The following is a 26,338-nucleotide window of genomic DNA, read 5'->3' on the forward strand; positions in this document are numbered from 1 at the left end:
AGTCATGTTTTAAATTGCATTAAAGGTATAGTTGATTTAAAATAAAGTTTAGGTTTAGGTATGGTGAGACTCTTGATATGCAGTTCATACATTCAAACTATATTTACATGAATAAATAAAACCACAGATTATGTATAGCTACACAAAATGACAGCTTATCTTTATACAAAACATCATTCTTCAAAACAAAAGGGAAACTAAAACTCTAAACAGGTAAAATACTTTTGGATGAACATACAAAGTGCCACAAATTCGACTTGCTCTCAAGTTGGTACACGAATTACCTGCGACTACAATAACTTATGTAAATGACACAAATCTTTAACAAATCAAAGCCAATATGTCCACTGGTGAAATGGGGGGTGGTGGAAGAGCTGGTTATTTTAAATAAAAAGGGCACCACATGTGCAACAAACATACAGGAAGATGAAGACGATTGGTTGAAGTTAAGGGGCAGTACCCTTTTAAACAAATATACAAGCTTCCCAAGTTGAACTGAACTCATAGAATCAATTCTATTGAGAGAGGACCGTTTTGCCACCATGGAGTGCTCTTACAAGGAGAAATGTGATGTTAGCAATATGAACACAGTCAAACTGCCAATTATTGGACAGGCTCAGAGCAGTTTTTTTTTTTGACGACTTGTTTCCTCGCACAAACAGAGGTTTAAGTGAACATCTGAGAGTAAAAATACAAGACTAAAACTGAAATAGTTGGCGTGACAGCTGAGGAGGATTTATTTACATACTAGGTGAACTAACTCTTCTGAACTACTATTCAATAGTCATTCTTAGTTTAAATAGAGAAGTGATTTCAGGGAAGATATCTTACTCTCAGCTGTGTTCTTGAACAATAACAGCCTTCTCCAACAAACCGCCCCACTAAATCCATAGCTGCATCATTCAAACTGGTCATTCGGTCTGGAAAAAGAAATGTGGGAAAACTGAAGAGGAGTGACCACAAGCGATGATTGTGTAATGCGTCTACACATTTCCCATGAAAAAGTAGCTGTAAATGTGTTTTTGGGAATGAAAGACTAATAAGAGTGTAAATGGGATGTGTAATCTTGACATATATATATATATATATATATATATATATATATATATATATATATATATATATATATATATATATATATATATATATTAATAAAGGCCCTTTTTAGATGAAATTTAAAAGTGTACTGTCTCTTTGAATCCCTTAGCCCCGGGGGCTTGTTTCTAATAGTTTAAGCTCCTCCCCTTCCTGTTCTCACTCTGCTGGCATGGTCTTTCCCTCTCTAGCCTGATTTGGCCCCAACTAGAGTCATGAGTCCGTCCGTGCTCATGGACTTGGGGCGCTCCAGAGGGAAGCCAAGCGCTCTGCTCCACACCAGCTGGGCGAGGACGCCCAATGCCCGGGATACGCCGAACAACACAGTGTAATAGTTCATCTCAGTCATGCCATAATACTGCAAAACACAAGATTAAAAATGTGAGAGGGTTTCAACAGACTGAAAAATAGATGTATACTGTACAAAAAATAAATAAATGGATTTCATTAATATATATCAAAATTAGGATACATGGTGAAAAAAACTAATTACATATTCAAAATAAGGGATTAAAAAAACAATCGTACAGAAAGGCAAGATATTTGACATAAACAGGATATTTTTGGGCCATTTGACAAAAATTATACAGATCTGTAATAAATTGCCACATATCTTTTTAATTACATTTATGTGTTTCATCCACAAGTTTCCCAAACTCTGACGGGAGTCCCGCAAAATAATTGTATTTTCCCGCGACTCGCACATATTAATATCTTGTCGCCCGCATCCACATTGTCCCATCAAATATGATCCCGTGCCTCACTCGGTTGTGCTGGGTCCCGCAGGAGTGCAGGTCTCTATTTGGAAGGTAACGTTAGGCTGTTAGAGCGGTCTTGCTACACAATAAATCTGTAAATTATTGAAAACAACAAACATATCCCTTGCAAAGAAGTATACAGTTGTACTGCAGTATTTTAAATAGGTTAAACTAATATATACTCAATAATTAAATTTACAGCAATTAAATGCTAATTTTTATTACAATGCACTTATATTAATTGAAGTTCATGCATCTATTTTCATGTTGATTAAAAAAAAAAGTCTACTGACAATGTCTGACATGATTTTAACAATTACAAATATTAAAATATAAATATTACTTCTGCATCACAATTCTTTGGTTTATTTGAAGCTCGTTGGGCATTGAATGGAGTGCGTATGGTGCTAATAACGTGTCAAACGGGTCCGTTTATGTTGCATGGTTTATGGAAGCAAGTAGGTTTCGGAGGTGTGAGAACCAGGCGCTCAGCGCTCATTAACGACTGCCGCTGCCTGGCAGAAGCCCCTACCATGACGCAAATTCGCGTCTGTTGTGTAGTGAATGAAGCGAATAGATTCAAAATGTTCACGCGTCCAAGTTTGCGCGAATAGCGCTATTTATTCACGTCACTCGCGTCTGGTGTGAACGCAGCATAACTGTTGTGTGTGCTAAACTGGAACTGAGATACCGTCAACCGGAAGTATCGAGTGTCATGGAGACGCCCACTAAGACTTGCAGGAAAGTTGTGGATAGGCTGATTCCTGGTGTCTTACTTGCAACAGGACTCCACTGTGCGCATCTACGTTGGGCCAGGGGTTCTTGGCCTTGCCCTGCTCCAGAAGCACATTGGGTACGATCTTGTAGAGTTGAGCTACTAGCTTGAACATGGGGTCATTGGGAAGGTGCTTGAGGGCAAACTCGCGTTGACAGGTGTAGCGGGGATCTGTCTTCCTCAGCACAGCATGGCCATAGCCTGGCACCACCTGAATAAGACAAGAGAACAATCAGTGTGAATAATCCTCCATTTTATATGATATTATATATATATATATATATAACAGAAAGTTGGAACATATCAAAGGCACTCACTCTGCCTGATTTGAGTGTGTTCCAAATGTAATCTCTCATTTTCTCATCGGACACCTCACCACCGAGCTCCTTCTGCAGGGCTGTCAGCCACACCAGCACCTCCTACAGAACAGAGGGGGAAATGCATGAATGAAATGCAAAGCTGGTTAGTATTTCATAACCACATGTTCTGTGCAACACTAAGCATATTAAGGCTCAAACCTGATTGGCCAGTCCGTGCAGGGGTCCGGCCAGGCCATTCATAGCAGCACTGAAGGAGAGGTAGGGGTCAGATAGGGCACTGCCTACCAGGTGACTAGTATGTGCGCTGACATTTCCACCCTCATGGTCACTGGAAAGAAATAGAATCACACAAAAAGGTTATGGTCAAAGAATGTAGACAGGCAAACTAATACAACCACATGAGGGCAGACTTGATTCATTTGAATATTCATTCCTCTCTTACGCCACCCTTCTGTCCTAACAAGTACACTAGCACTAAGCTGGGTGTTTTCTTGCTGACTTAACAATATGTGTACAGTCTGAAGTCACTGGCCAGAGGGAGACAGAGATATCAATCAGTAAACCTTTAAGTAGCCAACCAAGCACCACGCAATCATTTTTCAAAATATAAAGTTCATGAGGTGTGTTACTTTTAACGCCAATAACAGTTATAGAATTTAAATACACAGATGTTTTGGGGGATTTAAATACAATTTAATAGTAGATTTTGAATATTAATTTAAGTAGTTTAATAATTACTTAAGGCTACTTGTATACTTCAGTTGCATGCATTTAATCAGCAATAAAAGCGATAACAGCTTTTGTTACCATAGATTGGAGGTCTCAACAGTCTAAAGTCCTATTCTTAAACATCTTATCTTGATCAGGGCTCGACATTAATGCTTGTCCGGGACAAGTGGATTTTTTAAAGGGACAAGTGAAAAATAATTTTACTTGCCCGGCAGACAAGAGCCTGAAATCAAAAAATAACTAGCAAATCACCAAAATGCACAAATGATTGTGCATTAATTTAGTGTAAGTGGCGATCGATAGTGGTGGATAATATTATATGATGAACTGACGATAACAAGGTCGCGCTGTTGACACTCGTGCAGCCTCTCGAGGAGAAAATACAACACTAGAGCGTTTAAGCTGTTTCCTGAACACCATCATCACGATTGAAAATGACACTGCTTTCATATGACAGTTTCATAAACAATTAATTAACATTCACTTACATTTACATTCACTTAAAGTCACTTACATTTTGGATGCAATATTGAGTGCTTTTGTTCGATTTCAGCAGCGAAAATCGTTCACACACAGCAGAACCGTAACGCGTCTCACAGCGATTTAAGTGTGTTACTGACCGATTTAGTGTTTGAATGAACAAGTCAGTGACTCACTCATTAAGACGGCCACCTGCTGCCACCTACTGGAGGTTTAGTTTCATGTTTAAACATACTTTCCAACATTTCTTATGTGTCTATTCAAAACTACAAATCTCTAAACATTATTTAATGCAGTTGTAATTTTTCAGTGTAATTTTTTATTTATTATTGTTAACAGCCCTTATAGTGTCTTAATTTATTGATCAAATTGAACAATATAAAATTAAACCTGAAGCATAGCCTATATTTAATAAGATTGGGGGGAAATGCCCTTTATAAAAGGTAAAAATATCACAAATTTGAAATGATTCGATAAAGAATTTAAAATAAAATTCACAAATATGCAGATTTAAATATGACAAAGCTGACTGAAAACTGGTGAGAATATTGCTTCAGAATAAATTATAGTTACAACACACACACACACAAAAAAAATATTGAACTTTTCCGGACAAGCAAATTTTTTACTCGGACAAGTGAATGAACGTTTTACTTGTCCGAAGGACAAGCACATGAACATGCTTAATGTCAAGCCCTGTTGATTAATCTGTCAATTATTTATTCATCCACTAATCAGATAATCCACATCTTGATCATTGATCACTGCAAAATTTAGCACGTTCCTGGAGAGGAAGTTAGAGCAAATTGTTGGCTTTTAACATTACACCACTGCTCTTCAATTCAGTTTCAGATTCTGGCAGTTATTCTACGAAGAGCCAATTTACAGTATTGTATTTGTGTTTCTGATGTTTAATGGCCTGAGTGATGCAGTTTAGTCAAAGACATCAGGCACATTTAGGTCTCCACTGAAAACACAAGATTTTCTGAGGACAATCACAAAGGTTAAAAGTCCAAGCTGACCTCATCACTAATGAGTGCCTAGACCTAAACAGTGGAGGAGTTTATGACGAATGAGTCAGCGATTATGTATGTCATTACCTGTGAATGGTGAGGTACAGCCTCATGAGTTCTGTGAACTGTGGCTCGCTGTAGCCCAGCATGTTGGTGAAGTTGTGTGACCAGTCCAGGTTGGAGTCGATGGCACCGATGCTGCTGCCTTCACGGTACAAGTTACGGTAAATCTTGGCCGCCACGCAGGGGAGCTTGGCGATCAAGTCCATCGAGTCTTCATACACGAACTACACAGAAGTGCAGTGAATACTTGTGAATGTATCATTTGCTTGAGATAGCAAATAAATATCATTTTTGAGATTGGGTTTAGTCTTATTTTCATGTTTACCTTTAAAGTTTCTAGAACATATATTCAATGACTCACCTCCCAGTACTTGGCCTTGTTAACTCCCTCAGAGTAAGCACGAGCAAAACTGCTCTCACTGTTCAGAGCCGTGATGGCGGCGCTGAACTGAGACATGGGGTGCAGGTTGGTGGGGAAGTTGTCAAGCATGGTGACCACATGAGAGGGAAGGGCTGCACGCTTAGCCCATTCCTTAGACAACCAGCTCACCTGAGGAAACAGCCGACAAAGAGTTAAATGAGGAAAGTAATAATGTGGGTATACTGTATATATAAAACAAGAAACTCAAGTATACAAATACTTTTTTATTTATTTATAAATCACATACAAGAACAAGGAAGCTAGTTGAAAGTAGTTTTATCTACAAAATTATTTTGGTAAGCAGTCATGTAAGCAGGATGATTTTTTCTGTCTTGTGTCAGGATCCTAAACACATCAGTCTTATTTTGGGATAAATACAGACTGACTGTACATTTTCCTTTACCTAATGTTAATATTAAGATCTACGCAAAGATAGCAAGAACAAAACTCTGTTTCTCAGTAGATTTAAAAAAAAAATAATTGTCAGGGGATCGGTAGAGAAAGAACAGGACAAAAAAGGAAAACAGAATTGGAAAGTGATTAAAGTGTTTAAGCACTCTTAAGGCCACATGTCCACCAAAGTGTTTCTAGCCAGCAGAAAACACTAGGTGCTCTGCTAAAGAAAACAAGAAATTAAGAACATTTTGGCAGCGCAACAGGTTTTTTTCCCCCAGTTAAGAATATTTTCTTGCTATGATACAAAATATCCGTGGTTACTAGGGTCTCATATCAGATAGTTTGTTTCTGTATGGATTCTATATAAAAATGTTGAGACAATGTTAAGTATTTGCTCTGCCTCTTGTTTTAAATGATTTTGTGCCGTTATTATGCTAGTTGTCATCTGTTGACGTACTAGCAAAATGTGGTGGTTGGTCTGTGTTGTATTTGTCCTTTCTTTGATTGGATGGCTGGGTGAAAAGTGACAGTGAGGAGTGCTGCTTTTTACTCAAAGTTAAGCATTCTTCAAATCTCGGCAACCAGTAAAAAACGTTCAGCGTTACGCTCATGGGGTTCTAAAAACATGACGCTCCCATTGAAAACAATTGTATATGCCAGCCAGCTGCGTGAAAAAGCACTTTTGTGGACACATGACCTAAACGGTAGGTCACGGGAATCACGGCTCTGCCAATATTTCCTCTATTTCACCATGAATTTCTTTAACGGGGTAACACTGCAGTGAATATGAATGGGTTCCTCCTCACCTGCTCCTCAGTGGGCACCTGTCCTGTGATCAGCAGCCAGAACAGGCCCTCTGGCAGCGGCTCCTCTCCACCGGCAGCCTTGGGCAACAGCTGCTGACATTCTGGAATGCTGTAACCACGGAAACGGATGCCCTAAAGATGCGATCGATAAAATCAGGGAGGGCATCAGTACATTCGGTTGAATAAAGTAAACAGTAAGAACTGTTGTGTCAAACTCTGAGAGGGTTCAGGGGTTAGTAGGATAAATACTAACCCAATGTATATTTTTATCCAAAGCACCATCGTGCCACATTCTATTTTTAGCTAACAGCAGCACAGCTGTACTGTGCGCAAATAAATGAGCTTTTATGACGTTATTCATGGTACATTTGCAAAATCAAAAAGTAGTACTTTTTTGAGGATGAAAGTTCAAACCACATTGATGGCTCAATTAATTTTAACTGGAAGACAGGAGCTTTTAGTCTGTTTTGAATTATAATACTAAAATAGTACGCATGACAAATAATAAATATTACTACTGTATTACTAATAATTAATTTCATAACTCTTAGCATAGTGACAAACCCAAAAGGTATTACATTTATTTATAATTAACAAACGTTTAAATAAATATAACTTGGTTTAAGCTACATTTTAACAGTACCAGGTTGAGACATGACTGAATGTGTGTGTGTGCGCGCGTGCTCACCTCATCGGGGTCGAGCACAGAGGTCTCGTACACTAAACCCTTCATGCCCCTCATTCCTCCATAAACCTGTAATACAGAAAAACAGCACTCAAACATTACTTAGATACTTCTATCAACCGTCTTTCTAAGGCCTTCCAGTCCCCCATCTCTCATTGATGGCCTATATTTCTTTTGTCATATTTAGAGTAATAATACCCTTCAGATGCAGTTTAGTCTGCAAAGTAGAATAACTGGCAGTGAGACAAAAACCACATGACTCAGCTGAAACAACAACCACGAGAGCAGCGGCTCTTACACCATGGCCTGAGGGTCCTTGAGAAAACAGTCGTCCAATCAGAGGGCAAAAAAATAGTGTTTGCAACAACACATCATGAGAGATAGAACTGATCAGGCACATTAGGCAACACAAGCTCATGTCATCAGTCAGGCAAAATGGGGTAATATATCCTTAAATTTAAGCCAAAGACTCCCAACCAGGTGTACCAGATATATTAGTAATCTTAATTGTATTAGTAAATTATTTAACATATTCAGTAATATTAATGATAATCCTGAAAGACATCCTTTAAAATATGAATAACTAGGAAACATTGGTTCATGTTGATTGAGGCGTATTTGAGTCTTAATGGTAAAATGGTAAAAAAAAAAATGGTAAAATGGACTGCATTTATATAGCGCTTTTATCCAAAGCGCTTTACATTTTTGCCTCACATTCACCCATTCATACACCGACGGCGATGTCAGCCATGTAAGGCGCCATCCAGCTCGTCGGGAGCAGCTGGGGTTAGGTGTCTTGCTCATGGACACTTCGACACTTGGTCAAGTGGAACCGGGGATTGAACCACCAACCTTCTGGTTTGTAGACAACCTACATGAACCACTGAGCCACTGCCGCCCATGGGGCTTAAACAGTTAGTTCACCTAAAAATAAAAAATAAAATCTGTCATTAATCACTCACCCTCATGTTGTTCCTCTCCGGAACACAAATTAAGACTTTTTGATGAAATCAGAGCGCTCTCTGATGTCCCTATAAACAGCAACGGCATTACCACTTTTTAAGGTCCAGAAAGGTAGTCAAGGCATTGTTAAAATAGTCCACGTTGTAAACACAGTGCAGCGCTTCTGGGTTCTACGTCAGAAAGCCGGCTCCTGCGTCAGCACCACACGGATGCGTCACGGTGCGCACGCGGACAACGTTAAGGTTGAATCACTGTGGTTAACAATTTTAACAATGTCTTCTTTCCTACCTTTCTTGGTCTTGAAAGTGGTAATGGCGTTGCAGTCTATGTGGGGTCAGAAAGCTCTTAGATTTCATAAAAAAAACATTTTATTTTGTGTTTAGAAGATGAACAAAGGTCTAAAGATTTTGGAACGACATGAGGGTGAGTAATTAATTTGACAATTTAAATTTTTGGGTGAACTAACAACCCTTTAAAGGTTAGGAAACGTTAATTTAAGCAATAATGTGCTGTAAATATTACGATTAAAGGGCATTGTTTGTCCCAACAGTCATGGGTTGCAGGTGTTAGGTTTTCAATACAGCACAGCCTTCACACAGTTTAACACAATACAATTTTTTTATAAAAAACTATTATAAGCATAAAGAGCCACCCTTCTGCTAAATGAGGATCTCTGATATGTGATATCTGATAAGTGTGAGAGGTGTTGCAGTGAATAACTAGAATGCTGTATCAGTGCTGTGATTTGGATTCGTTGTGATTTGGACCCTTATTTTACTACCGTGTGAGGCTATTTTGAGCCTTGTTAGTGGTATTAACTAGCGATTTAATTTAACTTACTCTGTGCCCCATAGACAAGCATTATAAGCTAATCTGTTTTTAGAGATAAAACTATTTACATTCGATTTTCATCAAAACAGATCCCAGAGAACGATCTACTCGGTAACCATGTGTTAATTACCCCAGGATCATTTTTCACTGGAGTTGTCCTTTAATTTGTTAAATTGACATGACAAAAAAAAAATGATGTTGCCTTGGCAAGTAACTGAAATAAAATGAGTTTAAGTTCTATAAACACCCTTACAGACATGATTTACAGTGACTGCAGTGATGGTCATCTCACCATGTCCACCGTTATCTGACCGATCGGGGTTTTGCCATGCTGCTGTTTGAAGTTCTTGATCCTGCTCTGTTCTTTAGGGATGAGGTCTGCCATGACATCTTTTAAATTCTGCATAAGGTCAATGGAAAAAAGGTTAGTTTTTGGTTAGTAAATCTGGCACAAACAGATTTAACAAATGTCTAACACGTATTATAAAAGACAAATCGCATTTTGAGGTTCAAAAAAGTAGACACAGACATGTGATCGCGACTGAAGCTTTCAAGAGCAAGGCTGTGATCTTATCTCAATAGTGCAATTAACATCTAAAGTCTGGTTCTGGCTCTGATCATAGATCCAGGCTCTGAAATGATGCAGATACATACCGTGGATGCGCTGACATTTCTGGCAGCCACAACAACGCATGATGCATTCTGGAAGAGATAAGAAAATAACAGAGGAAGTTCATTATTATCACACAACCAGGGTTAACAGAGAGATTTCACTGCAGAAGGCCTGTTGATAGCTGCAATGCAACCGTGTCAGTTGACAAGGCAGTGCCTTTTCTTTGGATTCAAATTACAAATGTTTCTTATTACAATACACGCTTTACTGAACCAAATGTTTTCAACTGAATCTGAAGTCAAAAGCCAAGAAAACTAGAAAAATCTTTGAACTGGTATTTCTCTATCATCTATCACAACTTTGCCCAATAGCAGCTGTTTTATTCTCTCCTAAAGAGTTACAGCACAATTACATGGAAAAGACTGCTAGCAACTAGATGTGAAGTGTAACTTGAACTTTCCAAATAAAATGCAGAGATATGGGACCTAATACAATTTAATTACAGCAATAAGACATTATGTAATGATAGTATTTCACAAAGAAGCCTGGTGCAACACAATGAATTCTGCAAAGACAGATGTATGGATCCAAGCTAAATCTATTACAGGATTCCATCAGGAAGAATGATGAGTTTTCCCTGTATGGCCCAACCCTTTCCTACATCAAGATACATCCTTCATTTCTATATATAGTTTTAGATTAAGAGCCCTGTCTGATTGACACACGGCAGGATCGGCGATAAACTGCCACTGCAGAATGACTCAAGCACGGACGTAAAGAAGGGTCAGATTGACAAGGCAAAAAAAGCTGTGGAAAATCTTAAAAGGGTTATTATTTTCATAGTCTTTCATATCCAAAACAAGCAGTACAAGAAAGAGAAGCCAGGGCTGCAGTGCACATACTTTACATTCACCTGAAGGGTCAGACTGGGCAATTGAGATGGATTATACAGGGAAAGGACTGCACTTTGATGAACAAGAGCCAACACTTCCTACACCGGGTCAGTGCACTGACACCAGATACCCGTCACTCTGCCCTACAGTTAGATTTCTCTCTCTGTCCAGAAATAAAGAGCAGCCTGACACACCTTGCATAACATACAGTAGCTGTGTGACCAGAAAAACAATCCAATCAGGTTTAGAGCTCATTTATGTGGAGGCCTTTATTGTTGTTGATAAGTAACTGCTAGTCTCTGACCTTTCTTCAAGTCTACGGACGTGTAATCTGTGGGAAAGGTGAGGCTACTGGCAGCTGTCAGTTTGACTCCAATGCAACAAAGAGGAGGGCGATTACATAACCCTCTGTACTGTACTAGCAGAGTTCCAAAATGAAAACTATTCTACTATGGCTATTTAAAAATGGTACTATTACAGCCATCAATTAAACAAGTGAAGTCATTGAATCATTCAATCAAACCGATTTTACAAATGAACTAAAAATTATTTACATTTTTTTAAAAAGACTGCAGCAATTACCATTTTATCAGAACCTCTAATAAATTACGTTATTTTTTTTAGTTCTCTATTGATAATCTGTGATCTTTATTAAGAAACAAAAAAAAAGTAATTTAAATGACCTAGAATTGAGCAGGTCTAGGTGAATGTACAACAAAATATATTAACAATATAATATGCTTGCTTATACAATATTAAAACAGTGTTTCCCTTTTAATTCCCAGACTTGCATAATTTATAACATTTTGGCAAAAGTTTCCAGTTTTTTAGTAGACTTGTAATGATAATGTCACAAACGTAAAGGTCTCTGCAGTTTTCCACAAAACAGATAAAGGCACCATAAGATTTTTTTATTGAAATATCCAAAAACCACTAAAACGATGTTATATATTTTATTGACTTGTGTACTTACATAATAGCAAATATTTCCAAGAATGTTTAAATCCAGAGAAATAAGCTATTTTAACTAGAAAACGGACACTATCCGTGCACCGCCTATAAATGACATCATATTAACCCAAGTTACCCTTGATATGTTTTATTAGACAGTTGAGGAACTGTCTAACCGAGGAACCGATATACATTTATCGACAGAATACCATCATTGTTAAACAGCTCAACACATTCTTCGTTTAACACGAGTAGCCTACCATGCATAATATCGATCTAGCACTGTGCAACGTGTTTCATAGTAGCTGCGAAGCAAACACACAGAGATTCATTATAGCATACATTATTTCAGTGTGTTGAAAGTTATCTAATATGATAAACAGTGCTGCGTTACCCCACATGCACAAGCGGAAGAAGTGGAAGTGTTCGTCTGCGGCAGAATAAAAATCCAGGCATCATCAAGCTACGCCTGTTTTGAATTAGCGAAAAAGTATATATTGTGGCTTTATCTATTGCAAGTTGAGATGCTAAGACATTGTAATTTGACAAAATTAAAATAACTACCCTAGTATACTTACAATGAAACAGCAACTTATTTAGTTTACAGTGTAGTTTTAAAACAATTGTAATATGTAAAGGCATTTTCCCCCCTTTGTTCTATTTGGTCACTTAAAATTTTACTTCAATGTGTACTTATCTTTAAAATGTACAAAGGTTTCTTACACATGGGAAACTGATAAAATATAGAAAATTAAATAAAAAATTATGCTTTTTTGTGTGACAAATGCTACAATGTATGCTGTAACAATGGCCTTGGCAAAAGCATCAAGGCAATGACGCCTTCACAAAGGCTGTAGAGAATAGTGCATGTGCACAGGCTACTAGCCAGCTGGCAATCGACTTTTTTCTGTGACTCATTGTAGAATGCAGTCCCATTCTAAGGAGTCAGCCTATATAACGATCACAAGGGTTGGTGTGCCGTGTTAGCGGGGATCACTAGTTATACCATATGGAAGATATCCTGCACAGACAAGGCACCCTTTATGAGCTTTGTTTAAAAAGGGAAACTGTATAAAAGATTGACAGGTAACGCTCTAATGACTTCCAAAAGCCCTCTGTGCTTTAAGACGAGAACATCTTGTTTTTCTATACCGCAGATGACAGGTGGGTCAGACGTGAGAGGTTGCACACCGGACGCGAAGCTCTGCGTCTTTAAAATCCGAACACATTATTTTCAATGAGTGTACGCACGGCAGCATTCGGCACCTGTCCATGGCGACTCAGTAATTTGTTCAAAATCCTGCCGCACCACAGCCATTTCAAGGTCTTATATAAAATGTATATTATATTTCCCTTAAATCGTCAATGTACTGATTTCACCCTGTGCTACAAGAAAAACCTATCGTGCAGCTCTTCTTTCAGAAGTCGATTCAAAACTGAGCTTGGCTTAGGTATCTTCATAAATATATCTATAATCGCGCCGGTATTTTTCTCCTCGGCGCAGTAAAAATTCACGCCTGAAAAATCCTCCCTCACATCTCCCCCTCACTCTCTCATTTCTGTCAATGGGGGGGGGGACTTATTCTCAAAAGTCCTATTCCGCCCTTAAATTATACTTCCATTTTAACCCGTTAAGAAAAGCGCCACGTTTTATTTTGTGTCACAATACTATGCCGAACTATTCGTGTAACTGTATTTAAATAGGAAAACGTGGAGGTGTTTGGTCGCTTCTAACTTGATCTCTGTTTGGTACCATAGTGAATGAACTGGGCCTTGTGGGCTAAGCTAAATGCTATCAGAATGTCACCGCGCGTCAGAGCCATTAAGCGCACGCTCTGAGACGAGAGAGGTATGTATCAACTCGTCTTAGTTAAAGGAATAACACAGTTTAATATGAAAACATGGTGGAGTATCCCTTTAAGACATTAATGTGTCGCCACGAGCCAAAGGGTTTAATATGGATTCGTATGTCTATGTGTTTTGTACTATCATAGAATTATACCTCATTAACATGCATAATATGACTGTCACAGCAACGGGTGAAGTCAAAAATCTTTATTTGTGTTACACTGAAGCAACAAACACATCTATATCTTGGATGTTGTGGGGGTAAGCTGATAAACATCACATTTTCATTTTTGGGTGAACTATCCCTTTAAGTCTACTTCAAGTGTTTGCAAAGCACAGGTCTGAACAATGTCCAACACATCACCAATAAGGAAAAAGAGGGTAAATTATGCAAGTACAGTACAAAAATGCACCTTGGTCACTCCTATAAAAAGACAATCAACAGATTACATAAATGTAATACACAGCTGAATAAAAGGCAGAGAAACTCCATGGTGTACAAAGGTCATCTAGGGGTGTGAGCGGAGCATTAACCCTGAATGACAAGAGCACAGTAACCTATATTACTATGAAGTCATTCAGACACAACTGAGACAGTATATGGATAAGAGCAGATTTATATAGGTTATAAGTGACAATTCTTCCACAAATTATAATTTATTTTTTGCTCATCACAATCTGTCACATGTTAAACATCACCAGTCACACATGCCACTCAAGGCATTTCAGATCAAGCAGAACACAACTTCATTGAAGAATAACATTTATATGGCCCGTAAATCACAGAACTCGAAAGATTACATGTTATCATTCAGGAAATTACTCACATATTATGCAACTTATGTCACAGGTAAAACCCTGATACAGACAATACACAAGTCCTTCATAACCTGTTTAACATATACAACCTGTATAATGGCACATTTATAATGATCTATCAACTCTGCAAACTATTTAAATTATTCAAACATTAATAAATGAATGACAACCATGAAGGTCAAATCAGCCAGAGAACAACAAAAAGACTTATCTGTCAGACTACAGCTGAACAGGTACAGCTGTCAAAGTGAATTTAAGTCCCATTAGAGCACCTGAAACGGGCTGTTCTGGCAAAGGACGAACTAAGAGTTACACAGTCAGCCTTGAGAATCGCATAAGTTACATATAAAGGAACATCTTAGTAAACCAAATATAAATGGCTTCTTTGTCATTATGCATGTTTAAAATAGCTCAGTGAAAGCATTACTGAGCTAAACCATAACTTCGTATAGGCTGTGCCTCAATTTCCGTGTTTTTTTAAGTTCAAAACACAATTTTGAACGCTTATGTTTAAAAATGCTGTCCATGTAGTCAGCACAATTGGTATTGAAAGATAGTTGCTGGTTCTATTATAGACTTGAAAGGGGGAGACACATAAACAGAATAGTTTTCATGCATAAATGACCTAAAGCAGATGTTCGACATGGGATATTAATACTGGCTATCTGTTACTAGGGTAATCTATGCTAAGCTACGCTAACCGGGAAGCAGCCTGTGTTCCCCTCAGTCAGTCAAGTTCAAATACAACTTTCTTACCTTTGAGCTGAGGAGCCTTGGGGCTAGCCTGCTGATAGAGAGGAAGGACATTGTTCTTTTATGTGTTTATAAATATTAGAAGTGGTTCTTTATCGACCCCTGCTTGAAGGTGCCCCTCTCGCTACCGTGCTCGCAGTGAAGGTTGAAAAAGGAACTCGGGCCCTGTTGTAGGCGCGGTTTGGGTCAGATAGGACCTGGTGAGGCTGGAACGTCAACGCTCGTTCTTATTGGTTAAAAGCGACAATGATTATTTTGATTGGCGACTAGTCTAATCGCCTTTTTATTTGATTGGCTCAAGGATAGAACGTTCATAAATTATTCAGACGTATACGTTCAGCTATAGGTGGTTCTTTAAACTGCCTGTCTAGAAATAGAATGACAGATATGCTCATGTAAAGTCATGTGCAGTTTTTTTTTTTTTTTTACACTTTAATTTTGTAACTTTAAGGGCACCTTGACCTACACAATTAGAGAACGCATCTCAAAAATTGCTTGCCTTTTGAATGAACAATATCCAATAAAGGTTTGAATTATGTCAGTATCAACTAGTCAGATGGGAATCACATTCATTTGGCTGCTTAGATGCATTGTCATGTAATGACTTGAAAATGGATGTACACAAAGATTTCAGACTTTATTGGAAAAGGGTCATTAAATACAAATATATAGATACAGAGGCTCAAGGACGTTCATTTCAGACTTCATGCTGCCTGTAACATTGTCATAGCTCTGGTGGGAAGGATTTTCTTGGACCTACAACACAACAGAACATTCTGAGATATGTAACTTGCTTAGTTGCATTACAATGTCAACACACAGAACTTACAAGGTTTCTACATATACATTTCAGGAATACGTGAATGTCACAAAAAATAGGTTTAATAAAATATTTTTTTGATTGGTGAATGAGAAAGTTGAAGGCAGGTGGGGTGACTGAGTTCTTGGGTTCTATGACTAGAAACAAAACAAAAAAAATTATAATACGTTTTATTGCCAAACTGTTTTTCTCATAATCATAATCATTAGATTATGGTTTAAAAAAATATTGTCACTGTGTAATGGGCTGGTGAATTTCTGGACGCTCAAACTTGCATATATTGATAATGACTACTGTTCAAAATTTGGGATCAGTAAGATTATTTAATGATTTTGAGAAAATAGGTGCAAGGAATATTTCGTATTGTTGATATTGAAACAGTATGTTGCTAAATATTTTGTGTACACTATGATATTTTTCCATAATTCTTTGATTAATAAAGAATTTTAATTGATTTGAAATAAATGCATCCTTCCTGAATAAAAATATTTCTTTCTTTAATAATATCTTACTGACCCAAAAGCTTTTTTGTACATTCTATGGTAGTTGTTAATTCAGTACCATGGTGTATATAAAAGTACTGTTATTACCAACTAATAATTTGAAACGCTGCACACACACAAAAAAAGTCTTAAACATGAACAAATACTTACTTAATGCACAAACTGCCACATTCAAAACACAAGTCAGTACCAAAAGGTTTGGTCACAGAGTATTTGGCACATTTGATTTGTAAACATAAAATCTGCATATGCATGACAATGGCAACAGAAAGAGTTGTGTTTGCTTGCCAGCTAAAATATAGTTACTCTCAGTGTGAATCTGCACACAGCAGGGATCGACGTTTATGAAGAAATATGATGTATTCTGAAGACCTTATGAGGCTTCAGTAAACAGCAGCATGCAGTGTGATTCATTGATTTCATACCCTTACAGCAAGGATAGCCTTTTGTACTTACACCGCAATATTTTGGAGGTGTTTAAAACTCGCTGTCTGTGCACACCGTGCACTTTGCAACATTTTTATCATCAATTTTTTATTATGTTTGGCACGGATATTATGAAAGAGTCAGAGTATACAGCACCATGCAGCCGATTTGTCATGCATATAAAGAGCCAGGTTCAAATAACATGTTGCAGTTTACATTCAATCAAATCTTCCACAGTATAGGCTAGATCAAAACACTGGCCGTTTACAGCCAATAGCAATGTCTGTTTGGCTGATTAACAGATAATCGGTTTGGTGTCAATGAATTGGAAATTACTTCCAATTTTCTAGTGAATATTAAATAAATATTGTGTAAAAACAGGCATTGGTTTCATGTCAGCAATCTCATTTGTGGTTATTATTGTAGTACATGTGCGCATGTGCGTGCCTGTGTGTGCATCAGCATTATTGTCCACTCCTCTTTCTAGCATTGACAAATATAAAAACACAAATCGGTTCAGTGTTATTTTAGTATTACCGTATTTATATACTAATAGTGTATTTATTCATATTTTGAATTTGGTTTTATTTTTATACGTTCAGATTTAATTTTAGTTTAAGTTTTAGCTATTTTGTTTAGTTAAATAAATAAATAAAAGTTAAATAGAAATATTAAAAAAAATACAAATGGCATTTTTTAAATATATATATTTCTATTTAGCTTTAATTTATTTGCATTTTAGTTGTTTTAATTTTATAGTACAACTTAATTTCAGATTGCTACCATATTTTTTAGTTATGTTTTTTCTCTATTATTAATACTGCGCTGATTTCAGCTTCAGATTAACATCAGCTTTCAATGATCAAAATTACTTTAGTAAAACAATAATAACACTTTATCTGTTGATCACTAGTTTTCCATCTTCACTGTCCATGCTGCACTAAACATTTCTTCTCTTTCACCAAGAGGTGGCGCTACAACACCAAGGCTGATCAACATGCTTATGCAGCATTTTTTTACCCATTTTATAGATAATCTGACTAAAGATGTTTGTTACATGGGTCCCTTAGACATTATACTGTGTGTGTGATTTACTTGAAAACTGTAAGAACCATAGCAGTTGTGTTTCATCTTCCAGGACACGAAACAAGAGACATTTACAGTCGCAGTCTGAACAAAAAACATCTCAAAGTTGAGTTTGTAGTAAATAGCTGGTGGATTTGGTCCTCTTTATCTCCATTTGCTCCCTTTTCCTTTGGTGAAATAACACGACCTGAAGTCACCATAATGGGCACGTTTGAGGACCGAGAGCAGACACAGTTGAAGAGATCACTCTTCCTCCTCGTCCTCGTCCTCTTCCTCCTCTATGGTGAGAAAGGGGTCGTATTTGAGGCAGTTGTGGAGGTACTGAAGAAGGGTGCGGTGCAGGTGTTGACTGCTCCGCTCTTCTCTCAAGGTGTGGCCTTCATCTGGGTACAGCTGAAGGGTGTAGTTGGATTCTACCTTCACCAGACGACTCAACAATTCAGCGCTATGTTGGAAATGCACCCGCTCTAAACAGACAAACAAGTGAAATATTACTTAAAATTCCCAAATGATGTATCTGACTTTAAATTTCATTATTATGTAAGCTAACCATCTGCAGTCCCATGTATGAGGAGGAAGTTTTCATCTTTTAGCTTATTGATGTTGTCCAACAAAGACGCAGTCTGCAAAGACACAATAGAAATGTGATACACACTTTAACAATGTGGCATTAAATCAAAAAAATGTTGATGTAACTGTAACATAGTCACATATATGTTTTCCATAATTGTAATGTGTCACAATATGACTTCATATCTCACAAATGTGACTCTCGCAACTGTACATTTGCCACAATGTAACTTTATATCTCACAATTGTGACTCTTGTAACTGTAAATTTAACTGTAACTTTGTTACAATGCAACCGTTACAATGCGACTTTTTCTTGCATATGTCAAACTGTAACATTATATGCCACAATGTGGCTTTATAACTCACAAATGTAAATGTGTTGCTCATAACTGCAACTTTGTTGCAAATGTAACTTAATATCATACAATTGTGACTTTGCTTCTTATAACTGTCAAAATGTAACATTATATGCCACAATGTGGCTCTCATATCACTGTAATTTTGCTTGCCACAATGTGACTATTTCACAGCTGTGATTGTTTCTAATAACTTTGCTGTCTAATGCTATTTCATGATTTTTGACTTATTTACACTGTTAAAAGAGTTGGATTCTCATGCTAAAAATGGCCATGTATGCCAGTATGTCTGTGCCAAATACACTATTATAAATACAATATGACCTTAAATCTCACAATTGTGACTGTGACAAAAAGTTACAGTTGTGATAAACAATGTAGCTATATTTACCTAACTTTTGTCACAATTTAATTTTAAATCTCACCACGGTGGCTTTGTTTTTCATAACTGTAACTCTGTATGTTACATTTGTGTATTTGTTTCTTGTAACTGTCACAATTGTGACTTTGAAACTTGTAACTTTAACTTTATTGCACAATTGTATCTTTGAAAATTGTCACAATGTAACGTCTTTTTTACACTTATTCTCACAATTCACCCTTCGCAAAGACCCGCCCCCTTAGTTACTGTTGCTATATGTCCGACAAGCATTCGATACCCGCAATGGCGCTCCCACTGTCAATCAAACAATTAGCCTACGTTTTTTATTTTATTCAGGGTGAAAGTGGGCTTTTATAACATATGCTTGATAATTAATTTTAACTTTTTAATTTAAAAAGTTATAGATGCAAAAAGCCCACCATGTATGAATGCTCCTCTTTAGTTGGAAGGCCTAGATATCTCTCTGAGAAGGCAGCACCTGAAAAACAAGGTTGAATCCATTTTCACACAGAAATCTGAAAAATCTGTAGTACACTACATATTAAACAATTTCTCTAAAGGATACCCTTACAAAAAAGTAGTACCAGGACACTTTGATATACCACGGGATTGAATGATTACCATATCATATACCATGGTATTTTGAAGTACTCTAATACTGTTCTTCCAAACAGCTTCTCTTTTTTTTTGCTAGTGTATGGAGCTGGAACTCACTATAGAGCTTGAAGTCTGTGATGGGAGCCATGACAGCGGCACATTTGAACATCTGATCGGTTGCCGTCAACATCCTCAAACCTAAATAGCCACCGAATCCCTGTGAGGACAAATGAAGGCTGATGACAGAGCTCTGCAACTGAAGACTGAATTCAAAGTACATATCCTAGTTGAGATTATGATGCAAGTCTATAAAGGGATTAATTTGCTAAGAAGATGTGTATTAAAGCAATAGCCCACAAGAGGCGGTACTTCAGATCAAATTGACCACTTTAAGTGGTGCTATTTTTTCGAGTGATGCATATACAGAACACAGAACCCCCCTTAACCACTGTAAAAATCACTGTAATTCTGTAAAGTTTAGGTGGTTTTTAACCACCAATGTTCAGGACAGAAAAATACGTTCATAAGTTCTACTATTCTAAAGAAAATATGGGTGGAGCTGGCAGTAGTAGAATGTCAGAGGGGGTTGCCAGGGCATTGCTATGCAGTTGCTAATTTGTTCTGAGTGTTCTCAATACAGTGCTAAAGTGCTATATATACACACTGATCGATCAGGCATAACATCATGACCTCTGACCAAGCGGCAACCTCCCGCGATCTCTCTTGAAGCCAATACGGAAGTAATGTAAACTGCAATTCCTCAACTGGCCACTAGGGACAGGCTCCAGAAGGGAGCAGAATCTCATTGAGCCCCATGTTAAAATTCTCAACTTTAAAGCAGAAAAAAACATGTTTACAGCCTGGTACAAATTGTGGTTTTGGCTTATAAGGCTAATTTTGATCTTCATGACAACTCTGAGGGGGGTGAATTTTTTTTATAACTCATTCGTTTCCGTTATATAAAGCCGTAAGGTTCTGCATAATTAAGGGCGTGGTTACAAGTGGATAGCCATTTATCCGTCTTCTATAGTTATTGCGTCACCTCAGCTCCGCGCACATCCCACCTTTTTGCCCATTTTCTGTTATCCGGGAATGACACGCGTTGACTCGCTCACAAGATGGCAACGCCCAGCTCGCCCATACTTTAAGCTTCAGAACGGCTTATCAGAATCCTATGAGTGACATCACGGACACTACGTCCATATTTTTTTACAGTCTATGCCTCTGACAGGTGAAGTGTATAACACTGATTTTCTCTTCATCATGGCACCTGTCACTGGATTGTAATGGCTAGATGACTAGGTAAGAAAGAGCATCTCCAAAACTGCAGCTCTCTCTTGCGGAGTGTTCCCGATCTGCAGTGGTCAGTATCTATCAAAAGTGGCCCAAGGAAGGAACAGTGGTGAACTGGTGACAGGGTCATGGGCGGCCAAGGCTCATTGATGCAAGTGGGGAGTGAAGGCTGGCCCATGTGGTCTGATCAAACAGACGAGCTACGGTAGCTCAAATTGCTCAAGAAGTTGAAATGGGTTTTAAAAGAAACGTGTCAGATTACACAGTGCAATCAAAGCCTGAAGCCTAACCAACCGTATGGGGCTGCATAGCCGCAGACCAGTCAGTGTGCCCATGCTGACCCCTGTCCACCCCGATAGTCGCCAAAAGTGGACACATGAACATTTGAACTGGACCACCAAGCAATGGAAAAAAAGTGGGGAACACATGGCATCAGGATGCACTATGGGAAGAAGGCAAGCCTGTGGAGGCAGTGAGATGCTTTGGGCAATGTTCTTCTGGGAAACCTTGGGTCCTGCCATCCATGTGGGTGTTACTTTCACACATAACGCCTAACTAAGCATTGCTGAAGACCATGTACACCCTTTCATGGAAACAGTATTCTCTGGTGGCTGTGGCCTTTTTCATTAGGATAATGTGCCCTGCCACAAAGCAAAAATGGTTCAGAAATGGTTTGAAAGGAGCACAACGAGTTTAAAGTGTTGACTTGGCCTTTAAATTTTCAAGACCTCAATCCAATCGAGCATCTGTGGGAAGTGCTGAACAAACAAGTCTGATCCATGCAGGCCCCACCTCGCAACTTACAGGACTTAAAGGATCTGCTGCTAAGATATTGGTGCCAGATACCACAGCACACCTTCAGGGGAGACAAGGCTTCAACTGGTCATCCACAGAAGGGGTGATAATATTATGCCTGATCGGTGTATATAATATAGTTCATAACTGTAGGCTGTTTACAATTGTTATTGCCAAAATGCAAAATTATGCTATTTATTCAAATGCCTATCCAATCAGATGTTAGAGCTTGCACTCTAAATTTTCAGAACATATATTTTACCTTTCCATAAACAGCAATTCTTCTCCCATCAATGTACGGCAGCTGCATTAACCATCTGCAATGAAACATGCAAATTTTAGGTGGCATTTAGCAGTTCAATGATAAATGGCTGGTCTTTTAAAAGCAGCCATGTATTAACGCTGCTGAGACATAAACATTGCTTTTTTGCCTTGAGCAAGAAGTAGATTCAATTAAATTAGCCAAGCAGGGTTTCAACAAAATATGAAAGAAAACTATGTGTTTTAGAACATTCAGGATTTCCTAATCAGATATTTGGTGGCGTAGCTTTATGTGCAAAATTACTTTTCTATTAGAGGCATTATTCTTAATAACTGAAAAGAGAGACAGACTCACTCCACGACTCCAAGTTTGTCTTTAATGCGGAGGGAATCCAGCTTACGAGGGTCCAGGATGCTGGTCTTCTGTCCCTGTGAGACCCGACTTGTGCTGTCGATCCAGGCCAGTGCCACTCCGTGCAGGCTGGACAAAACCTCTGGCCAGCCCAGGGCAAACTCCTCTGTTACCGACTGCCTGCCAGGAAAACTGTCACTAGAGGTGCAGAGAACAATGAATGAATGGAGGTGTTGACACATAATGGCACATTGTAGATTAAAAAGACATTAGCTCTCTGATCTTTATTCTGTAAATGTGTTCACACTTGCAGAACACTTCTTGCATCTCAATCGAGCATGTGCATATTGCTTATTAATAACGCAGCATTCATAAATCATGTAGCCTAACCAACTACAGCAAGGGAGAGGAGAGTCTTAACTAGATTTGCATTTCCACAAGGAGATATAGCTGCTTGCAATGCAGCAAAAGAAGTTCTATTGTAGGTAAGCTTAAGTTTCCTGCTGAAAATCAGAGCTGCTTTGTCACTGTCAAGACACTCAGCACGCATCTTGTATTCTGAATGCATGCGACACTGGCTTAATATGACTTATGCTACAGTATACTGCCTACTCTTTAAAAAATGGTAAGAGAGACAGTAAGCATCAGCTCAGCATGAATGTTTTAAGCAGTAGAATGCTACATTCTTGTCACATTAGCTTCTAACATCGCAATTATTCAGCAAGTAGCAGTTAAATTAGCAGTTAATACATTTTTGCACTTTTTCCAATTTTGTGTAAAATTTGAACATTGAAATCATATAATTATTAGTGCTGTAAAACTATTAAATCGCATTTAAAATAAAAGTGTGTTTACATAATATGTGTGTGTTCTGTGTATTACGTAGGCTATATATATATATATATATATATATATATATATATATATATATATATGTTAAAAATACTTTTTTTAAAGAAACTTTTACTTTTGTTCAGAAAGGAGAAATTGAAAGTGACAGTAAAAACATTTATAATGTTACAAAATTTCGATTTAATCAAAGAATTCAGAAAAATCATGTTTCCACAAAAATATTAAGCAGCACAGCTTTTTTTTAATATATTGATAATAAAAAGAAATGCTTCTTGACCAACAAATCATCATATTAGAATGATTTCTGAAGGATCATGTGACACTGAAGACTGGAGTAATGATGCTGAATATTCAGCTTTGACTTCACAGGAATTACATTTTAAATTATATTCAAAAAGAAATGAGTTATTGTAAATTGTAATATTTTACCAGACTGGGTAAACCCAGCCTGATCTGCCAGCGATTTGATTTCGCCCTGCAACTCTGTTTGGAAACCTGTACATTCATTTCAATTCATTTCTTACATTCACTGCTTTTGTTACACTTTTGCGGGAACCAATCACAGACTGGCTAATCTACCTGGCGCACTATTGCTGGGTTTAACATGATGACGGATAGAGAAGTGATGGATCGTTTCACGTTGATCACGCCTCTTGTGGTCTGATTGGTTGAAGGACTATTCAATTGCATACAGTTATTCGAATAATGCTCATTTATCACGCCTCTTGTGCAGTAGAAAATATAAAGCAGACTCCCCAGACCAATTAGCCTGGATGCCAGCCGAACTTAGCCCCGCCCACAGAATTTTTAGGTCGGGCAATTCGGTCTGGCCTTGCTCCATAGAGGAGTAATTATCCCGAACAGAAACTGTTCGGACCAATGAAATCATCAGGGTGGGCTTTAGACGATGACGGACAGATGATCAACAGTAACGTAATCATGCACGTCATCAAAGGGGCTTGGATTATATTTGTTTGGATCCTAAACGGAGAGCTTTTTTGTATATGCATTCACCTTTACAATTTCTCTCAGAAATGATGATCATGTTGGGTAAGTACTTTGTGCATCATTAAATTATTTTCCAACACTGGCAAAGATTGTGTATTCCAGCCTGTATTAAACGCGCCAACAACTAGCCCTAAACAATAGCTTCTCTGGGGGCTCTCCGGGTAAAAAATGCCGTTTGGGGGGTAAAATGTGTGTTATTTTGGCAAGGTTGCCTGCTAAAATTCGCACTCATGGGTCTATATATCACATTATAGTCGCAGTGCAGTTGAACTCTTTTGACATTTGACAATGCGTCCCTTCGTTGCTCTGATTGGTTGTAGGTCTATCCTGGTTCGGTTGAAACACACCCCATAATCACAGCCCAATGGAGCAGTTTCAGACTCATATTCTGACTAGAATTGAGTATGACCACGTCAGGCTACAGACCAATGTTCTTAAATCCTAAATTGTGTTTAGTCTGGTGATAGCCAGACAAATATTTGACTGTAATTTTGACCAAATAAATGCAGCCATTGTGAGCATAAGAGACTACTTTCAAAAAGATTAAAAAAAAAAAAAAAATCTGGAGGATGACCTTTTGTATCTCATAATGCAACTTTTTTATTTCACATTTTTTCCTCATAATTACCTGTCTTACTTTTTACTCTAAAGCAAAAATAGGCGTCCATACAAACGAAAGCAGCCTTACTTAACAGTATCACAGGCACTGGTGAAGTGCAGGGAGACACTTACATGATAATAAGAAGAGGGTGCAGGTTTCCCTCGTACCCAGGGGGCAGGGACATCTTCAGATCTAGGTCTGTAATTATTCACAAAGGCAGTTAAAACAGAATAAACGGCCGTTTCTACTGTACCATACTTCAAGGAAGTCTTGGTACCCGTTCATCAATATTCTAACCACTGGCAAATGAGCTCCCATGAGCCTGTTGGTTTTAACAGAATCTCAGTAACGCACATATACATGCACAAACAAACACAGTCGGGGGACCTGAAGTACAAGCATGTGCAATTTATATACACAGACGTGCACATGTGCAAACCCCATCATGCAAGCAAAAACACACACGCAAACAAGCCACGATGGGCTTCCCCTAAAGGCAGGTACCATTGTGAGGATCCAATTAGCAAAAACAGAACAATTACCTGATTAATTCTTAAATCTAGTTGGCTTTGTAAAAGGTTGAGATCAATTCATGCCGATGCTTAAAGGAGTAATGTAATCAGTTTACCGCTGTTGTCGGAGGAAAGCGTCTGAAAAACGGTCTCGGAGAGCCTCTTGGTTTCAAGAGACATTGCGAGAAGGCTGTTGTCTTCCACCACCATGTAACCTGTAAATGCAGCACACAGATTTAATATATTTTTGCCATAAAACCAGAACTGTCCACCACCATGGAGTATTTAAATGTTCAATCTGTGATGATCAAGCCAGATAATAAAATTCAAGAAGCTACCATGCACTTTAAGTTTTAGTGAACTCTCTCACTACAATAAACTCTAAAAATACTCACTGGGATGCTTTATTAACAAAACAATCTATTTTCTTGACAGAATCATTTTCTAAAGCAAGTGTGAGTGGTTTCATGGGTGTTGCTATGTGGTCACCAAGGTATTCTACTCTGTTTTCTATTTTAATACATTTCGAAATGTAATTTCCTGTGATGGCAAAGCTGAAATTTCAGCAACCATTGCTCCAGTCTTCAATGTCACATGATCCATTAGAAATCATTTAATTTAGTGGGCAACCATTCACCTATCATGATCGACAATAAGCCCATTAGATAGGTTTCTTCATATAACTATATTTAAATTTATTTCTTGATAAT

General features: G+C 38.0%; 2 protein-coding genes across 2 annotated transcripts in view; both read right to left on the bottom strand.

Annotated features, from left to right (window-relative positions):
• Window positions 1-1,124: 1,124 nt before the first annotated feature.
• cs (citrate synthase) lies at window positions 1,125-15,374 on the bottom strand. Its single transcript, XM_067445774.1, has 11 exons — window positions 15,216-15,374; window positions 9,990-10,037; window positions 9,628-9,735; window positions 7,545-7,610; window positions 6,857-6,988; window positions 5,595-5,783; window positions 5,258-5,457; window positions 3,147-3,276; window positions 2,946-3,047; window positions 2,630-2,839; window positions 1,125-1,453 (listed from the first exon to the last, which is right to left on the bottom strand). The coding sequence occupies exons 1-11, from the start codon at window positions 15,264-15,266 to the stop codon at window positions 1,283-1,285; spliced, it is 1,407 nt and encodes a 468-aa protein (XP_067301875.1). The 5' UTR covers window positions 15,267-15,374; the 3' UTR covers window positions 1,125-1,282.
• Window positions 15,375-15,830: 456 nt separating this feature from the next.
• The window catches only part of LOC137078479 (inactive dipeptidyl peptidase 10), a 67,799-nt gene continuing 57,291 nt past the window's right edge, over window positions 15,831-26,338 (bottom strand). Inside the window, 8 exon segments of the mRNA XM_067445776.1 lie at window positions 15,831-18,514; window positions 18,598-18,670; window positions 19,777-19,835; window positions 20,072-20,171; window positions 22,305-22,359; window positions 22,659-22,853; window positions 25,248-25,314; window positions 25,745-25,843. Coding sequence (XP_067301877.1) covers window positions 18,291-18,514; window positions 18,598-18,670; window positions 19,777-19,835; window positions 20,072-20,171; window positions 22,305-22,359; window positions 22,659-22,853; window positions 25,248-25,314; window positions 25,745-25,843 — 872 coding nt within the window. The 3' untranslated portion in view covers window positions 15,831-18,290.

This window comes from Pseudorasbora parva, chromosome 6 (assembly GCF_024679245.1).
Source record: "Pseudorasbora parva isolate DD20220531a chromosome 6, ASM2467924v1, whole genome shotgun sequence".
NCBI lineage: Eukaryota > Metazoa > Chordata > Actinopteri > Cypriniformes > Gobionidae > Pseudorasbora > Pseudorasbora parva.